This window comes from Paramacrobiotus metropolitanus, unplaced genomic scaffold, assembly GCF_019649055.1.
Source record: "Paramacrobiotus metropolitanus isolate TYO unplaced genomic scaffold, Prichtersi_v1.0 Parri_scaffold0000032, whole genome shotgun sequence".
NCBI classification, from domain to species: domain Eukaryota; kingdom Metazoa; phylum Tardigrada; class Eutardigrada; order Parachela; family Macrobiotidae; genus Paramacrobiotus; species Paramacrobiotus metropolitanus.
Window position 1 is genome coordinate 611,024 of NW_026570252.1, and position 20,027 is coordinate 631,050.

Sequence of the window (20,027 nt, forward strand, 5' to 3'; positions counted from 1 at the left end):
GAAGGCTGCGGCAACGAAGCCAATCAAGCTGCACGAAGCCAACAACAAAGCCAATCAAGCTGCACGATGTAACGAATTTTTAAAACTTTTTCAGCCGAATGGTTTACTGCATGAATGGGGTTTTGCATTTTTTCCGGGTAGGAATTAATAATTGGATTTAACCTGTTTTTCTGAGTAGGTGTATAATTTCTGACCTGTTTTTGAACGATGAACAATGTGCTAATAATATTTTTATCGCTTTTCGTTGTCTTTTAAATCAGTAGTAAACACCTGACAAGGAATAGCAAGGAAAAAAAATCTGGTAGAATAAAAACGTAAATCAATTTTAAAATCAAATAACGATATCTGCAGTTGAAAGTGGTCATTATTTAAAACTGCCGAACGGGAATTTTGTTTAATTTTAATGTTAAAATGCAGACGGAAATTTGAATTCACAAACTATGTTCGATTTTTTTGTTTCCTTCACTGCCACAATATTTTAGGCTTAGTAATCGGTTTTTTCTAAGCGCCGACATTTTTTAATATTTTTTTGGTGTCACATTTATGGAAAAAATATATGTACAGTTATTTACAATGTCGCTGTTGCGACGTTCGGTCTTATAACTGCATAACATCACACATAGCATCTGTTTTTGATCGACGCATCAATTCGGCCACTGCACTACATACTTTTCTCTAAAACTGAAAATACTGCATCTGACTCTTGCAGGTGGAAAAATTTCGGTAAAAAATAATATAATTGAAAAATAAAACGTTATCAGAAAACAATTCTAAATATAATGGAAAATAAAATGTCGTTTTAAAAAAATCAGTTGGAAAACAAAATTTATTACAAAAATTAAAATAACTGGAAAATGGAAGATAATTAGAACATTTTTACTAGAATAATGCATTAAAATTTTTGGAAAATAAAATTTAATTTTGAAAGATCATTTGGAAGCAAAATATATTATGAAAAATTAAACTGGATTTTAAAATAAACTGGAAACTTGAAGACCCAGATTAATCAGAGCAAATTAAAATTATCTACAATTTTTCTGCCATAAACAGGTGGAACATTTTCCTCACCGGTAACGTCCTGATCATCCTGCTCAAAAACCACATTCGTCTGGAAATAAAATTTAATTAAATAAAAAGATTAAACTGGAATATACAATTTAATTCGAAAAATATGAAATTAATTACAATTTTTTATCGTAAACAGGTGGAACATTTTCCTCACGGGTAACGTCCTGATCATCCTGCTCAAATGCGTCCTACAGGGCGTGGGATGTGTCCACCTCGCCGGTTTACAGCAAAAGAACTGCTGGGTAATCCAGTTATTCGGGATCGCCTGTCTGCGCTTCGCCGACGGCGGCCCGACGGTCGTTAAGTCCGCCGCCGCCGCCGTCGCGCTGCCCCTGGAGAAAAGCGGCGCGGTGGTCAGCGGTATTGCCGGGGATAGCGCGGTGTGCGGCGCCACCACCGGCGACGCCGGCCTGGTCCTGGACGCCGTGGTCTTCGTGTTTTTGCTGCTGCAGAAACGCATCTTCTCCAGCTGGTACTTCCAGTGGGTGGTGCTGGAGCATAAAGTGCAGTCGGCGTTGGCCAGTCGCGGTGCGGAACTGATTAACGGCCAGGTAATAAATATTTAAATAAGTGATAATTTTAATAAATAAATGAATGATAATACGTGTGTTAGGAATATTTACAATTTAGTATGATGAATAATTGCTAAATTTCGTATTTTAATTAAATAAATGATTCATAATTTGGTACAAATGTTAGGAATATTTTACGAAAAATTCACTTACAACTTTGCAGAAATAAATAAAGAAAATAGTACCAGTAAGCTTTTTTATTGGAAATCAAACCGGCAATTTAATCCGTAAAAAATGGAATTTATTAATGTAATTCCGCGCTGATTAATTACAGCCGCCGAATTTATCACTTATTTCGAAATTAAATTGGATGACCTTAGTTATTGCAGATCACAGTAACAATCAAATTTAACAAATTAATTCCGCATGTTGTTAATCAAGAAAATCCTGTGGGTTTAGTTAGAAAAAATTGAAGCGAATACTGTAATTCGCGAATACTGTAATTGATAAAAGCTCTAGTCCATGAATAAATCGTACGTTTGTTACAGAATTTGAATTTTATTATGTGGTTTAGTTTTCATAACGCTGTAACATACAATCGTTATGGATGGAAAAGGGAGTTTTGTCGTTTTGATTATAAACTGGCTAATGGGATGGAACATGTAGGTGCAAGATTACACGAATAAGCAGAAGGAGGATGAGTGTAAGGTGATGGAGAAGATTCGCCGCAAAGTGGAACGCATCCGCGAGCGACAGAAACGCTTTAAAGGCACCGTGGAGCCGGCGCTGCCGGTGGTGGTCCCCATTGAGGTGCTGGGCACGCCCAAGGATCCCAATTTCGAGGAGCACTACCAGAGTGAGTCAGGCAAAATTTAATGCATTGGACATTATTTTGTATGAATTTTCTGTGCTTGACCGCTGTGGAGTGACTCCACAAATTCGTTTTTAGAAATAATCAATTTTTTTTGAATACAAATAATAAGGAGAAAGCGTAAAAAATTAAAAAAAAATTAAAAACGAAAAAAATAAAACATATTACATTTGGTTTGTATGTCGGTTGGCAGACTGCCAGATGCGGAGGAAATTAAGAATCTGGGTGTATTAATTTGTGTATACTATGAAATTCGCTGATTTAATAAATTAGTAGATTCGCTGGTTATGCTGATTAATTGCACAAATTAAATTAGTCGATTCCATAGTGTAATTAATGCGAAATTACATGAACATGGTGTTGTGGTTTACATTTGGTTGTAATTTATTTATTCTAAATGCACTGTGATTGTAGTACAGCGGCTATAATCTCGCGTTCCGTTACACTAGCGGACTTTGTATGTCGCAGTTTGTGCTACGACAGCTGTTCGTCGGATTAAATTTACAGCACTTATTTTCTGTTAAATCAATTTAAGAATCGTATTTATATTAAATAAATTTTAAATTTAATAAATTCAATAATTGTAGTTGTATTTCAGAAGTTCAAAATGTCTATTTAATAAATTCCGGATTTATATTTAATAAATTCGGATTGAAACTGTAGAATTTGGTTTTCGCAGGGAGAGAAAGTCTCTCTTATTTTGCGACAAGTTGAACAAGGTCATCCTTGATATTCATAATTTATTGTGGTTGGCGCATACTCTACTTGGTGTTTTCTCGTGTGTGATGGTGGACTGGTGGTTAACGAAATAAAATTATAATGGTCAACGAGAATTTCTCTGTATAGCGACACGGTCCGGAGATTACTACATGTTCGAGGATTCGGATTCCGATGAGGATGACATTAATCTGGCGCCGTCGCGGCCGCCCGAAGAGGATAACGATCCCGCCCAACCCACCGGACCCGATCCCCTGCAGGTGCAGTTTTTTCTCAGATTTTTTTATTTATTGCTGCGATAATTTTATTTTTAAAAATTAACTGTATTTTATTTAATATTAATTAAAGTTGTTTTTATTTTTTTAATTAATATTTATTTAAATTCTTTTATTGCCATACTGGTAAGACTAATTTCCCGAATTAATCTGTAATTAAAAAACTTTGATCGTTTAGAGGTTCCATGATTTTTTTGGAAATTCGTTAGTTTTTGCATTTTTATTCCCATAAATTTACTGAGTGTTGTTGGTGCGTGTGTGTAGATGCTGAATTACGCGGTGATGATGGACAACATCAAGAACGTGGTGCACGATATTAAAGTGGTCAGTGAACGCACGGAGTCGGAGCGCGGCAGCGAATTCGCCAGTCCGCAGCAGCGCAACTCCCTCCTGCATCTCAATCAACGCGTAAGCCAGTTAACTGAATGAAATGTTTTTCTTATTATATTTTTTTTGGTTGTAACTTTTTAATTTATTTTTTTTTGTAAAAAACTGAATGATATTTTATTTCTTTACTGCGGCTATTACTTGTTGATGTTTCTCTGCTGTAAGGAATTACGTGATGTTTATTTTGCGTTTTTGTTTATTTTTAGAATTACGTGATGTTTATTTTCCTTTTATTATTACCTGGCATTGTTTTTTTTATTTTTGTGCTGATTTTTCTTTCCTTTCTTATCACTTACATTTATGTTAACTTTTTGTTCTTTTTCCCTATACAAATTGTATAAATGGTTGTTTTCAGCGCAGCTGCCTGAAAATTAATACGGTTATTTATTTTTATGTCTTTTATATTTTTCCTAAAAGAAAATTTTTATAAACGGTCATTTTCAGCGCAGCCGCATGAAAATCAATACTGTTATTATTTTAATATTTTTTCTATAAGAAAATTGAATAGAAAATTATTTTCAACGCAGAGCAGCATAAAAATTAATCCTGTTATTGATTTCTATATTTTTCCATAAGATAATTGGATAAAAACATATTTGCAGCGCAACAGCCTGAGAATTAATTTGTTATTTAATTTGGTATTTTTCCCATAAAAAAATTGAATAAAAAACATATTTGCAGCGCAACAGCCTGAGAGTTAATTAGTTATTTAATTTGGTATTTTTCCCATAAAAAAATTGAATAAAAAATAATTTGCAGCGCAACACCCTGAGCAGCGAGCGCGCGCGGCTGCCCTCCGTCGGCACGGAGATGACCGCCGCCCCCACCTCCGCCCCGACCCTCCCCACGGTCCACCTCTCCCCGGTGCACTCGTTAACCAACCTCCACGAGCACGACGACGACTCCCCGCTGGAACCCGGCCGTCTCCCGCGCTCCATCAGCGACACGGACGCCGTCCTCCTGGCGCACGCGCTGGACGAGATCCCCGACGCCCCGAGCAACGCCAACATCTTCGTGGAGCCCGAGGCGCCGAGTAGTGTGTGGGAGAAGGCGTACCACGTGACCATCTTCGCCAAGATGTTCATTACCCGGAGTATCGATGAGCTGAATGTTAGACTGAATAAGATTAGCAAGGATTTCCGGTTTGTGGCGGATAAGCTGCGGACGGAGAAGCGGCGGATGAAGAAGTTTTATGTGCAGAAGGTCCGCGAGTATTTTGACCGGGTGGCCGGGGTGGCCGCCACGCCCGTGGATAATCCCGAGGAGGTGGACGCCGCCATCGAGACCGTGGAGAAGGTGGCGCTGGGCAAGCCGGGATTGCGTTCCCAACGGTAGGCGGGGCTTGTTGTAATTTTAAATGATTTTTATTGCGTTTCATTAATTTAATTTGGATTTTTTTTCCCGATTTTCCCGGACTGCGCGCCGAGCGGTAGACGGGGGGTAGTTTTAGTTTTTCTAATAATTCTTTTATTTCTTCTGATTATTCTTTTTCATTTTTATCATAATAGTTGGAAAATGTTTTTATTTTTTCTGGTTATTAATTTAATTTGTATCACATTTTGTAATTTTTCTGGTTATTTTTTTTAATTTTATCATATTATTTGGAAATTTTCTTCTAATTTTTCTGGTTAATAATTTTATTTTTATCACATTTTTAATTTTGTTCTAATTAATTTTTTTATTATATCATATTATATTTAGAAAGTTTTTTAGTTTTTCTGGTTGCTAAATGTTAATATATTTGTATCACATTTTTTTAATTTTTCTTTATTATTCTTTTCATTTCTGTCATATTAATTGGAAATTTTTTTAAATTTTCCTTGGGTGCGCACGTTGCGAGGCGGGCTAATTTGTGTTAGTTTTATGCTTTTCTGTTTCTTTAATTTCTTTGTGCTGCGCATCCGCAGAAGGGCGTGGCGTAAATTGAGCTTTGTTGCTTATTTTCGGTGTTATTACAAGATTTTCTATTTTTTCCCGACTGCGTATTGTAATCTAATATTATGATGGTTGTAATTTTAATGAAAGTTGATAAATTCAAAGATGTTGGGAAATTTCCACTTTGGAATTGCGACAGTAATCCGCGCTGTTTTCGCCTGCTGATCCGACAGTAGTACGCGTTGAGTGTGGTGCTAACGTAGTAGAGTGGCTCTTAAGCGTTGGGATCGTGTTGATGTCATAATGAGCGTTTTCTCTCATTTGCTATTAATGAAATTTCTCAGCTACTTTTTTTCATGAGATTCAACCGCCAATGTTATCCGACCACCGATTAATAATATTTTGCTGGGATTAATATAAAATTAATTTTATCTGGCGAACATTATTCTAATGCACATATTCTCGTAAAATACATAGTACTTAGTTAGTTTGGAGAAATGACAGAGTAATTTCGATTAATTAATTACAGAGAGGAATTGATTAATTTTGGCAATAATCATATTAAAATGCGTAATCTAGTACGATCAACGATGTGCTGGAAATAATTTCTAAGCTCTACATGTTTAAAATTTAAATAATTTTAAATTTAATTTAATTTTAATTTTTAACCTATTTATTTTTATTTTTTTTATTGTCGTTCCGATCGAAATGGACCCTGAAATTACCGTGTCGTACTGAAAATTTATTAGCCACAATACTGTCTTAGATGCAGTAATACTAATAGTAATCTGCGTTATTTTTTTATCAATTTTTTTTATCTGTATTATTTTTTATATTTTTTTTATTTGAATTTTCGTCGTAGATCGGAGTTGACCTTAGAATTGCCGGGGCGTAACGAAGAGGAATTCCACCAGCAGCACAACGTCTTGATGCGCTTCGTCATCGCGGCATACTTCGCGTTGATGGCGCGCAGCGAGTTATTATCCTATTTCATGATCATCCTCTTGCAAATGACCTCCGCCACCGTCCTCAGCCTCCCCCTGCCCCTGATGCTCCTCCTGTGGGGCTCCTTATCCATCCCCCGCCCCACGCGGGCCTTCTGGGTGGCCATCATCACCTACACCATGTTCTGCGTCATCGTCAAGTATTTCTTCCAGTTCCCGTTTATCCCGCAGAACTGGCCGCTGTACGGGAATCCGGACGACCCCCTGTACCCCCCGAAGATCCTGGGGGTGGAGCGGGCCAGTCACTATGCCAGCTTTGATCTGGCGCTGCTGTTGGTGGTGTTTTTTCATCGGTCGGTGTTGAAGAGTCTGGGATTGTGGCGGACGGCGCGCGAGGAGAAGGAGCAGGAGAAGAAGGAGGCCGTGGAGGGCGGCGAGGGGCTGGCCAGTACGTCGCATGCCGCCGAGGTCAGTGAGAATGATTATTTTATTTTTTAGGATTTTGTATTGAATTCTTTTTGGATGCTGGTAATTTATTGGGATTTTTTATTGATTAAATTTGGTATTTTTTTATAATTTTTTGGATCGATGAAGGTATATTTAATTCGGTTTCTTGTAGGTTAAATTTAGTTTAGTATTTTTAAGAAGGTTTTTGTACAGTTGAAAATGATTGGGATTTTTTCAGTCAGTAAGAGTTAATAATTTATTTTTTAGGATTTTTTTGGGATTTTTTGCAGAGTAAATTTAGTAATTTTTTATAATTTTTTTGGACGATGTATATTAAATTTATTGGGATTTGTTGTAGCTTAAATTTGTGTTTTGTGATAAATTGTTTGGACGATGTGAATTTATTACGATTTTATGTTGAGAAAATTGGTATTTTTTTAAGAATTTTGTTAGGGCGATGTAGATTCATTTATTAATGTTGTTGATTAAATGTAGTATTTTTTTATAATTTTTTGGACGATGTAAATTGAATGGGCTTTTTTATTGATTAAATTTGGTTATTTTTTTAAGAATGTTTTTGGGTGCTGCTAAGTGATTGGGATTTTTCGGGAGCTTATTTTTTAATGTATATTTATTTTGTAATTCTCTCATTTATGCCAAGTACGTCGCGTGCCGCCGATGTCACTGACAAAGCTGGGGAATCAATGGGGATTTTCGGTTCATTGTAAAGTCTTTTTTTGTAATTTTCTCGTTTAGTTTTCTGGCTTAATATTATGTTATTAGTATTTTTAACAGCGCAAGGTGCTATAAATTATTAGGATTTTGCCTCATTTTAAGTCGAATATTTGTTATTTTTGCATTTTATTTAACTTGGTTATTTTTATGTAAGTATGTGATGAATTTTCGCTTTCGGCGATGGGAGGGGCTGTAAATTAACTGTGGAATTTTTAAATGTCCATTTTTGATTTTAAAATGGGATTTTTTCAAAGTGGCCTCGAATGTGTGTCGAGCATTTCTATCTAGCCACGGGGTGAATGTAGTACAATGGCATATTCTCCACGGTTCCTATGTGGTCTAGTTAACCGATTTGCACTTGAATTACTTAGTTAAAATTCCTATTCTTTTTTCAGAAAAATACGAGTAAAATTCCTTTATATAAAAATTTGTTTTTACAACAATTAAAATACAGTAACATAATATATGTTCTCAAAAAATGATGATAATAATGAATTTTATTTCCACATGTGACATTTTATTTCTGCATCAGACTCCATGTGTAATTTGTTTCGAAAAATACAATGTAAAAATTTGTTAAAATTTAATTGGGCATTAAGACAGTTTCCTCGTTGTAAAAAAACTAGGTGGTCTTCACGCCGGACGTGGATGTGAAAGAAACCCGCATGAGCGGATCCTGCATATGCAATATATGCACCGAAATATTTGCAGTATTATATATATTTGATACTTTCACAATCATTAATTAATTTATTAATAAATAACGAAGGATAGTGATAGTAACAATAATTTTTTCGATAATATAGAAAGCTATTCGTGATTTAATTAAATATAATAATTTTAATATAATATTTTTAAAATAAATAGGTGGTCTTCACGCCGGACGTGGAGGTGAAGGAAATCCGCATGAGCGAACCGAGTAAATCCGAATTATCGCAGTTACCCTGGTATAAACGCTGGTACGCTAAAGGGCAACGCTACATCCAGTTAGTCAACAACTACACGTCCCGTTTAAACACCAACGTGTACTCGTACCTCTTCCTGTGCGATTTCACCTGTTTCATGATCGTCGTGGCTTGTTACTGGGCCTTCGGACCCGACGCCGGGGGAAAAGACAACATTAAGGATTATTTCGAGGAGAATCGCGTCCCGACCGCGTTTCTCGTCATCTTGATCATCCAGTTCTGCCTGATGATTCTGGACCGGGCGCTGTATCTGCGGAAGAATTTAAAGGGGAAATTGGTGTTCCAGTTGGTGCTGGTGTTGACGGTGCACGGGGCGTTCTTCTTCTATCTACCGAAGGAAACCGGGAGGATGTTTATCCGCAGTTGGCCGTTGCAGATTTGGTATTTTGTCAAGTGTGTGTATTTCTTATTATCCGCGTATCAGATTCGCTCCGGGTATCCCACGCGGATTTTGGGGAATTTTCTGACGTACCGGTATACGTATACCAACCTCTATCTCTTCAAGGGGTAAGTGTTTTTTTTTTTTATTTCATTTAATTATGGAATTATTAGTTGTATTTATCTGCGCTTTTTTATTGTTGATTTCATTTTAAAATTTCAAGATTATTCGTAATTATTGCTTTTATTTTGCTACTATTTATAAGAATTATTATGGTAATATAATATTTATAGGAATTATTATGTTATCGGTTGGTTGTGCGTGTGAAAACTGAGAAATTCATTGTATTTTTTAGTGATAATGGCATTTTTGTTATAGTTCTGCTATAATGAGTTTTATTTCAAATTTTTATTACTCCATTACTAATGAGATTTTATATCGTGTTTGTTGTTATGGATTTTATTTGAATTTCTTATCATTGAATTAATTCTATTTATTTGATTGTTGAATTTAGAATTCTAGTTTTCGGTAACGGAGTTTATTTTGATAACTGCATTTTACATAATTTGCGAATTAATCTTGCAGCTGAATTTACTAAGCTTGTTCTGGTAAAAGTTTTTTTTGTCTTTGTTATTGATAAGTAATTATTTTGGAATTAGAGAAGGATGTCTGCTTGAGATTTCCTCAGGTAGTAATGGAAAACGGAGAAATCGTAGTGTAAAGGTGCAAAATCCGTCACAGGAATTGCCGTTATTTATTACCGATTAAAACTATTTATTTATTTATTACCGATTAGATGTGAAATTTGCTTGGGATGTTTTGAAATTCCTTAGTTAAACAATTTTTTTTTCAGTAGTAATAATTGTTCTGAATAATCGTAGTGTAAGGGTGGAAATTCTGGCCCATGTGATGACCGATTGCCGTCACATTGCATCGCTTAAAAATTTCTTTAAATTGGAAAATTGCTTGAAAAATTCATGTTTGTAAATTCCCGTGCTGCTTTATATTTTTACCGATGAGAATACCTGTGCTGAATAATCGTGGTGTAAGGGTGTGCGAAATCTGGCTAAAGATGGTGGCTGATTGTCGTCATTTACCACTGAATAAAAATTTATTAAATGTGAAGATTGCTTGTCAAATGACTGTTTTTAAATTCCCTGGCTAATTTATGTTTTTATCAATGATAATAATTATGCTGAATAATCGTAGTGTAAGGGTGCAGAGTCAGGCCCGTATGGCTCCCATTTAGTACCGATTAACAATGGCATAAATTCGAAAATTGCTTGTAAAATACAAATTTTTAAATTCCCTTGCTAATGTATATTTTTTATCAATGATAATAATTATGCTGAATAATCGTAGTGTAAGGGTGCAAATTCTGGCCCAAATATTGACTGTGCGCCTTCATTTACCATCGATTAAAATGTAGTAAATTTGAAAATTACTTGTAAATGAATGTTTTTTTTAAAATCTCTGGCTAATTTTTTTTTATCAATGATAATAATTTTTGCTGCATAATTGTAGTGTAAGAATGCAGAACCTGAGCCAAAAGATGGATAATTACTGTCGTTTAATACCGATCAGAAGTTGAATAAATTCGAAAATTGCTTGTAAAATGAGTATTTTTAAATTCCCTGGCTAATTTATGTTTTTCTAAATGATTATAATTATGCTGAATTATCCCAACAGCTTCATCATCATTCCCTTTTTAATGGAGCTGCGCTCGCTGATGGACTGGATCTGGACGGACACGTCCATGTCCATGTCCGAATGGCTGAAGTTAGAAGATATCTACGCGAATATCTTCGTCCTGAAATGCTGGCGCATGGCGGAGGTGCGCTATCCCGACCCCCGCGGGACGCGCTACATGACCTTCTGGAAGTATCTGATCGGCGGGAGTATTCTGCTGCTGATTATCCTGGTTATCTGGTTCCCGCTGGTCTTGTTTTCCCTGACGAACGCGGTGGGAGAATCCAATGTCCCACAGGACTGCACCGTGGAGGTCAGCCTCGGGGACACCAGACGCTGTACCGGGTCACCGCGCGAAAGGTCAGTTACCGGTTGATTTAACCGGATTTTAATTAAACCGATATTCCACAACGCTGTGGATTTTTTTCATAATTTATTGGCAATTTCTGTTAATTTTACCCGCCTGTAAATATTAATCAGTTGAATATTCCGGATTACAATTTTTTTAAGCATCAGGGATTTTTTGGAAATTTTACCTAAGCGGTTTAATTTATTCTTGCGACACCAGCTATTTTATTACAATTAATTATTCTAATTTAATTCATTTTTGAAACGTCAGGATTTAATTTCTCGCACCACTGCCTGATTCATCTTGATTCTTATTTTTTTAAAAACCAAAAATTTCAGATGGACATTCGACCAATATTACGAATATTTGACCGAGCGATTTTATTGACAAATATTATGCTTTTTCGATAAACATGTACTTTGTGAATATTTTCTACAAATAACATTTATTTTCAAATTTTCCGTGAATATGTTTGATGAAATTGTTTTCCATTGGATTGTAATTAGGAGGCGTTGGTGCCGTACTCGCAGCAGATGTACGACGATTTATTGTGGAAGTTCAGCAAGCCGGACGCGCTGACGGGCGTGCAGGACCAGGCGGAAGTGAAGCAGGCGGCGGGGTTCATTAATCAGTACAGCCGGCAGGATGTGTGGCTGGTCAGTCTGGAGTCGGACTCCTCCACGGTGTGGACCGTCAGTCCGCCCGCCGAGCAGGACATCATCACCTACTTGAACAACTCCGCCTCCGAGAACATCAACATGACCTTCAAGTGGACCTTCTCCTTGTACGTTATATTTATTTGTATTTATTTATATTTATTTATATTTGTTTAAAAACGTCGTGTACGGTTTAGGGAATTTTTCTGGAGTATTAAAAGGGAACTGCCAAAATTTAATTTGAATTATTATGGAATTTTTTCTGTTAAATTGAGAAACAAATTCTTACGTGCAATTTATTGGCATAAATTTTTTTAATGTATGGGAAGAAACAAATTTTATTATTTATTTGTAGAATTTATTTATTTTTTATTATTTTATGATGGAGGAATTTATTGGAAGTTGATATTAGGGTGCCACTGCAGACACATGAATCAGTCAACATTTTCAGGTTAAAGTTGTAATTCAATTTCATTGGAGCGTAGCATCGGTTAGTCTGGAGATTGTTGTAGTCTAGTGGAAAATTCGGGGGCTGTGATAGCAGTGCTACACGATTCCATTAATAATTTTCCTTGCTAATGTTTCATTGGGGTTCTGGCTTTTTTTAACCATTTAGAAATGAATTTCAGGCGGTTCAAAATCGGAAATTTAATTTTTAAAATACTGATTAAAAAATGAAAATTAATACAAAAAAGGAAAATCAATTGTAGTAAAATAAAAATGATTTTCTTTGAGTTAAATTAACCGCCTGTGTTATTCCATAATTAGTAAGGAGCGGCGCTGGAGGAACTTCCAACGAAAAGTCACCGGCTTAAAAGCGAAAAAAATGTTTTAAAATAGGAAATTAAAATGGAAAAATTCATAGAAAAATTTAAGATATGAAAAACGGTAATCGTCAGTCAAACTAATTGCGTAGCAGTAGGAAGCAGCGCCTGAAAAATTTCCAGCAGGTGGTCTGTTAAAATTGGCAAAATATTAGAAATATCACCCTAAAATCGAGAAAATAAATTTAAAAAAATTAAAAACGATGTTTTATCAATTAAATTAAATGCCTATTTTATTGTATAATTAGTAAGGAGCGGCGCGGGAGGAATTTCCAGCAGATGGTCACCGGTAGTAGCGAGTGGATCATCGAGCCGGAAGCCCGCTACCTCCTCTCCCAAATGCTGCTCCGCACGGACCTCACCAATTCCACGCCGACGCCGCTGTCGGCGCGCGTCAACTTCCTGTATCCGTCCTTCGTGCGCGTCCCCTCCGTGGGCTGGTCGCGGTTCGTGGGGCCGCTGCAGCCGCGCACGGACCGGGGGCGGGACCAGGCGACGTTCCGCAACGTCAGCATGCAGTTGAAGCGCGAGATGTGGCCGCTCGGGGACCACGCCACCCAAGTGCAGTGGTGGAATATCCATGATCCGGCGGCTAATGCTAGTCGCGGCGTGGAACCCAGTAAACAGTTTATCACGTTCACGGCCTTCATCGACAAGGTCTTCCCGCAGGCCTGGAGCGTTATCACCGGATACGGGTCAGTGCGGGAATTTTTTTGGGTTTTTTGCAGTGTTTTTTAAAGGTTGTAAATTTTTTATTGACTTTTTCTAATTATGGGTCAGTGTCGGAATTTTTGTTGATATTTTTGCGGAGATTTTTTAAATGTTTTAATTTTTTTATTGACTTTTACTAATTATGGGTCAGCAGGGGAATTTTTGTTAATTTTTGGCGGAGAATTTTTAAATGTTTTTAATTTTTGCGGATTTTTTCTTATTACGGGTCAGTGCGGGAATTGTCGTTGATTTTGTGCACGGTTTCTTTGAAGTTTTTGAATGTTTTATTAATTTTTTTTTTATTACGGATCAGTGTGGGAATTTTTATGGAGTTTCTGCAGTTTCTTAAACTGTTTAATTGTTTTTACTGATTTTTGCCAATTACCGGTCAGTGTCTGAGTTCTTATTTATTTCCAAAAAAAACGTTAATCGATTTTTGTGGAACATTTTCTCATTTTTGAACAAAGTGCTCGAATTTTTTTCTAATTTGTTTTTTTATTTCTACTATTTCAACTTAAGGGAAATGGCCCGGTACAAGGTACCAAATTCGTGTACATGCACGAAATCTTTCACTTTCGCGCACTCCCAAACCCTTTTTTCTCTTGTTTTACGACATTCTGTAGCCAAATGATTTGTATACACAGGCCTGAAACCCGTTTGCGCGCGCAACATCCGGTTCGCGAGTTATGGTTGCTCGAAACTTCCAAAAAGTTTAAATGCATTCAGGTGTACCAAAAGTCGCATTATGGACCGATCTCTTTCAGATTTTGCACGTAAAGCACATAACCACGAAGAACGTTTTTACCCCGATCCACTGTTCTAGCATGTTTTTCAAATTTTAAAATGAATTTCAAAAATGTTAAAATTCATTTTAAAATTTGAAAAAAATCGTTGAAGTCTGGATCGGTGTAAAGCGGTCTTCATGGCCATCGGTCCATAATGAGACTTTTGGTACACCTGAAAACATTTAAACTTTCGGGAATTTCCTAACAGCCATAACTCTTGAACCGGATGTTGCGCGCGCAAACGGGTTTCAGGCCTGTGTATACAAATCATTTGGCTACAGAATGTCGTAAAACAAGAGAAAAAAGGGTTTGGGAGTGCGCGAAAGTGAAAGATTTCGTGCATGTACACGAATTTGGTATCACGTACCGGGCCACTTCCCTTAACACTTCAATGTCTAAAATTTGATCATTTTGACTAGGGTAGACCTGCGGAAGCATACTGATATGTGCATTGGCTGTTGTCTAATAAAACAATAGACTTAACACCTCTACTATTTCATTAAAATATCGTAGTAAAGTGGCTGTGCAATACTGCAAGCGCGTAGGCTGCCCCAGAATCAAAACATGATGTTAGCTGATTTTCGTAACGGTTTTGATTTTGTGTTTATTGGAGTTGTTATTGACACATCTATCAGGTTTGTTATCGCATTTAACATTATTTTTAAATGGAATTATTATCGCGGGTAGTACGGTGTATATTTCCATTTCCAGTATTTAATGGAAATTATGGTGACCTTTTTCCTGGTCAGTTGTTGTTATGTCTAGCTACTATGTTATGTCTAGTTATGTTGTTGTTGTTATGTTATGTTGTTTGTTGTTGATCTGGTGTATAGCTGAGCTACTTCGTTAGAATTCGTTATTTATTTGTCAAATAAATTTCCTTAGTTGAACTTGTGTCACTAAAATAAAACACCAATTAAATAATAATAATAATATGCTGAATATACTGTGTATATAGGATCGTGGGTCTGTACATTTCCATGGTGTTCGTCATCGGGCGACTGGTGCGGCTGTGGAGCAGCGGCATGTCGTACCGCATCATGTTCGAGGATCTGCCGGAAGTGGACCGCATTCTCCGGCTGTGTCTGGACATTTTCCTCGTCCGCGAGAACCGCGAGTACCGTCTCGAGGAGGATCTGTATGCCAAGTGAGTAATATATGCTCCAAAAACATCAAAATCAAAAATTCCCCAGAAATGTATACGAAATTATTTCCCTGACAGATTTTTCCGCATTTAATTTTAATAAAGTTTTACCTTTTTTTTATTAATTACTAATACAGTTTCCGATGCATTTGTAATTGGGAAATTCCCATAACGTTTTCTGTTTTCTTGATTTATGCAGTTATTGTTTCTTAATTGATATTTGTATTTTCTACAATTATTAGCCTGATTAATTGAAGAAATAAAATGAATAAAATACAAAAATAAAATAAAATTGGTAATAAATAATTTTCAGAAATAGGTCCCCTGTTTTGTCCCTAATACCACTCCTAATTAGCATGTCACATTATTAATTTTATATATTTTCATTATTGACCATATATAAAACATTTCATTATTGATATGATTTTTTTATAATATTTTCCTTATTGATATGATTTTTTTCTGTGTTATGTATTTTATATTTTGTGTGCAGCCATAATGTTCAGTTGTTATTCATTTTACCGAATTAATAAAATTACCCAAATTAAGATACATAAAATGGAATTAAATATTATTTGCACCATGTTTTCATTTTTGTTTTTGCAGATTGATATTCCTGTATCGCTCACCGGAGACCATGTTTAAATGGACGAAATTAAAGCGGCGCTGAAAACGGGAATACATCCGCGTGTGCATGTATTGGTTAATGTGATTTTCCGAATAATTTGGATTAATTGGACTGGCCGGGAAAAGCGGCCGCCAGTGATCTCCCGGGGATTAATTCACACTTCTGTCCGTCTTTCCGCACTGTTTCCGCAATGTTGCCATTAACTTTGTTGTTGGTGTGCGCGGTGTCGTGGTCCTTTTTTTATCGTTTTTTAATCCTTGTTGTCGCCTCGCCGGTGTTGGCAACGCGAGTCTGCCATGGGATTTTAGCAGCTTTTCAGACTGATTTTATTGTGTCTCTCTTTTTAATCATACGGACATTTGGAATAATTATTATTGTCAATTAATGTATAAGAAATATTTCTGCATTAATCCGTGTAAAATAAACAACGAAATTTGACCCGAAAAATCTCGCTGCACCTTGTTAGAAATAAAAATCAACATTCAACAAATACAGTTGACGGAAATGAGCGTATTTTTACCATTATGAAAGTCGTGCGCCAAACCAGCTTAAAAATGGGAAATAAAATCATTAATAAATTATTAATTAAAAATTGATAAACCGTTAAACAATTAATAATTTACAATGAACTGACGATTAAAATATTTTCAACGTCTCTACGAATAAAGATTAACACAGGAATTAAAATAAAATATTCCATTGCTACAAAAAATGGACCACATGGAAATAATTAGCGAACATGACGAAAAAAATTTAAAAAATAAAAAAGACCAGCAATTAAAATTTTTAAAAAAAATGGCAATTAAAAACAAATAAGAAACAAACAACACAACACAAAAAAAAAACAATTTCAAGCAGTTAAGCAATATACCATGTAAAAAAATTAAAATATAATTTCAGACTTCAGTTACACATTATTCGCGTCACTTTTATTTATTTTATTATTTCCGACCAATCAGCAGAAGCGCGTATGACGATGCTATTTGAAACGACATTTATTCCCACACCAGTAAAATCACTCAAAAGGAAAAACTGAACATTATATTAAAACTGTTAATTACCACATACAATGTGCCAATGAACACAGTATTATTGTCAATAAAATAGGAAATATCCCGTGATTTTTATGCCGCCGTATTCAGATACTTTTCCAGTTCCTTCTCCATTTCCTTCGGCTTAGTTTGCGGGCTATGACGCGCCACCGGCTACAAATAAAGCAAAAATAAATAAAAATTCATGTAGTCGAAAACTGACAGAAAACAACCACAAAAAAAATGTAAGAAAAATGGTAAAAAAATAGAAAATAAATTGTTTATAAAAATTGTACAGTACAGTAAAAATGTCGAAGCCGGCACCCACCTGTCCGTGGCGGTCCACGATGAATTTGGTGAAGTTCCACTTGATGGCACTAACAAGCAACACCAGAATTATTTACGCCGCAAAAATAAATAAAAAAAACACATTATTATTATTTATTTTAGTTTGTACTTATTTTTATGCATTGGGAAGTATATAGTTTTACAAAAAATTTACAAAAAAAAAAACCACACATCACATCTAATTGATGTTAACAAATTCGGGGAAAAATAAAATAATCAACAGGAAACATTTAGCAAATAAAATGCAATTAAAATAACAATCAAGATAATGAAATTGGTTTTAATTTGCAAAAAGTAGCCAACGTACTCGAGGAGGGTGCCGCCCTGTTTGTCCTTGAGGTACTTCCACAGCGGATGCGTCTTGGCGCCGTTGACGTCCACCTTGGCGAACATGTCGAAGCCGACGTTGTACTGCGCAATAAAATCCTTAATCTCCGCCTCCGAACCCGGCTCCTGCCATTTTCACACAGTTAATTTCCGATTTTTTGTTGCGAATAATTAACATTTCTTCAGGAATTATTTCTCGTAAAATACCGAATTAAATCCTTCTATTTCCGATTAAATTAGAATAATTATACATTATTTCCAATTGCTTTTTTCCTTGATTTTTATTTGGCAGATAATTCCAAACTTCTCCCAAGAATTAAGCAGAGAATTTTCCAGTGTGCAAAATAACTCCCAATTTTTCCCGAAAACGTTTTTATCTGCAGATATATTTCCAGCAATTATATTTTACGGCATAGCGTTCAATGTTTGAAAATATCTCCAAATTTTTCCCAACAATTATTCTACAGTTTTTCTGTTATCAAAATTCTAATTTGGCAACACGGAAAATTTAGTTGGTGATATAATAATAATTAATAAATACAAATTTCGGCCAAACTCGAACTCACCTGTCCCATGAACTGGTTGCACGGGAATCCGCTGTAAATTAAATAAATTATGTAAATTAAATAAATTATTGAGGAAAAGATGTGATAAATTAGGAAAAATCGGCCTTACAGAATGGACAAGCCCTGGTCGCGGTATTTGTCGTGCAGCGCCACCAGCTCCGTGTAGTGCTGCAAAAATTAAAAAAATATTTTTAAAAAACATAAGAAAAATAAAATAAACAAAAATCACTGCGCAACTCACATCGTTGGTGAATCCGCATTTGCAGGCCACGTTGACAATGATCAGCACTTTTCCGCTGCGAACCAAAAAGAGAATTATTCACTCTATTACGCTATGTATTAATTTCGAATTCTATTAAATTTTTTTTTCAATAAATTTCTGGGAAAACAAACAGGACAACAATTACTACGGGAAATCAACACCAAAATTAAATGGATAATATTGTGAAAAAATCCAAAACAGGAAACCATTCCCCGAGGTCACTATACCAGCAGAACGCGCTATGAATAATTCTGAAAATTAGGCAAAATCAATTCCAGACAACGCTCATCGAAACAATGAAGAAAAATCGAAAATAAATAATAATATTATCATAATGAGGAAAATGTAGACGAAAACCGGGACAAATATTACAAAATTCAACAAAATAAAATTTTGCAGCCATAGGAGCTAAATTATTCTTTGTAAATAAATTATGGACAGGAGGGTAAGATGAAAATCAGCCAGAAAAAAATTTAAACGAAAAATCAAAGGGGAAAAATAAACGGAAATTGGGTAAAAACCTGGACACTCCCAAAAAACGGGCATTTTCCGACACCAATTTATTCTCAATAATTTTTTTTATTTAATTTTTAAAGATAATTTTTTGAAGTCGTTCATGTACCGATATTTCTCCATGGAGACATCATTGCCGTCGATGTCGGTGGCGTGGAACTCGTAGATGGATTTGGCGTGTTTCCAGTTCTCTCCCTCGTTGGCCGACTAAACACACGTTGCATCAGCATATTCTCGCGGTGAAAACATTGCCCATACACTGCAGTACCATTCTGCCACAGGAATCCGGGGAATTACGAGAATCACAGGTGTCTGTTGAGGAGAATTCAACCTTGGCCTGGATGGGTCTGATGTGGGACGCGGCGAGCAACAAGGCGCGGAATGATAGCGAAGTACGCAGGAAAATCGATACGTTCATAATCAATAATCACTGTCAACCGATAGCAGACAACATGCTCCTCCTTTTTAAATTGAAACTGTATGAGGAAGTATAGAAATCAAGACGATGTGACGGCGCACAAATGATGTGGAGAAATTTTCGGTTTATCATCAAGTCCAAAATCCAAAGCGTGATAAGACATGAAAGCTGGTGATTCCACTGACAGCGGAATTGGAAGGCATGTATAACGGTGAACAGGTTTTGCCTGGGGAAAGCCCACATCCAATGGTGGAAATGGAATTGGTAGCCAATGGCCAGTGGAAAAACCGATGCCAGCTGATTATGCAAAGCTGCTTCCTGGTGTCCCGTTTTTCCGGGAGTTTTAGTTTCATGATTTCATCCATTTACTCCAGACAACTTTTGTAGTTATTTCATTACGTAATTTTTTATTAGTTCGTAAAGACTGGCAGTCCCTGCATTAAGCACAAAATTCGTTGATATGAAAAATCAAAAACTGCAGATCATTGCCAAATGCGCTGCTGGGCTCAGATACATACAGAGAAACCATGTACGTCCGCCGCGTTTTATAATTGTTGTTCTCTTATAATTTTATTACTTTAAATTTGAACTGCCTTTTGTC

General features: G+C 36.1%; 2 protein-coding genes across 2 annotated transcripts in view; one reads left to right on the plus strand and one right to left on the minus strand.

Moving 5' to 3' along the window:
- The window catches only part of LOC129588985 (piezo-type mechanosensitive ion channel component 2-like), a 33,769-nt gene extending 17,361 nt beyond the window's left edge, over positions 1 to 16,408 (plus strand). Inside the window, 13 exon segments of the mRNA XM_055483424.1 lie at positions 1,205 to 1,619; positions 2,247 to 2,436; positions 3,298 to 3,428; positions 3,708 to 3,851; positions 4,590 to 5,161; positions 6,568 to 7,117; positions 8,699 to 9,303; positions 10,865 to 11,184; positions 11,187 to 11,224; positions 11,720 to 11,997; positions 12,942 to 13,388; positions 15,148 to 15,336; positions 15,940 to 16,408. Of these exon segments, the coding sequence (XP_055339399.1) occupies positions 1,205 to 1,619; positions 2,247 to 2,436; positions 3,298 to 3,428; positions 3,708 to 3,851; positions 4,590 to 5,161; positions 6,568 to 7,117; positions 8,699 to 9,303; positions 10,865 to 11,184; positions 11,187 to 11,224; positions 11,720 to 11,997; positions 12,942 to 13,388; positions 15,148 to 15,336; positions 15,940 to 16,003 (3,943 nt within the window). The 3' untranslated portion in view covers positions 16,004 to 16,408.
- A 532-nt stretch (positions 16,409 to 16,940) lies between these two features.
- LOC129588880 (uncharacterized) lies at positions 16,941 to 19,557 on the minus strand. The gene is made up of 8 exons (XM_055483294.1): positions 19,277 to 19,557; positions 19,118 to 19,215; positions 18,475 to 18,529; positions 18,343 to 18,401; positions 18,234 to 18,264; positions 17,648 to 17,793; positions 17,321 to 17,369; positions 16,941 to 17,166 (listed from the first exon to the last, which is right to left on the minus strand). The coding sequence occupies exons 1-8, from the start codon at positions 19,424 to 19,426 to the stop codon at positions 17,086 to 17,088; spliced, it is 669 nt and encodes a 222-aa protein (XP_055339269.1). The 5' UTR covers positions 19,427 to 19,557; the 3' UTR covers positions 16,941 to 17,085.
- Between the last annotated feature and the right edge of the window lie 470 nt (positions 19,558 to 20,027).

Coding starts and splice junctions, on each gene's coding strand:
- LOC129588880 (XM_055483294.1), bottom strand. CDS start 19,426: ATGAACGTATCGATTTTCCTGCGTACTTCGCTATCATTCCGCGCCTTG. Junction 18,530..19,117: donor GTCTCCATGGAGAAATATCG/GTACATGAACGA, acceptor TTTGGTTCGCAG/CGGAAAAGTGCTGATCATTG. Junction 18,402..18,474: donor AATGCGGATTCACCAACGAT/GTGAGTTGCGCA, acceptor TAATTTTTGCAG/CACTACACGGAGCTGGTGGC.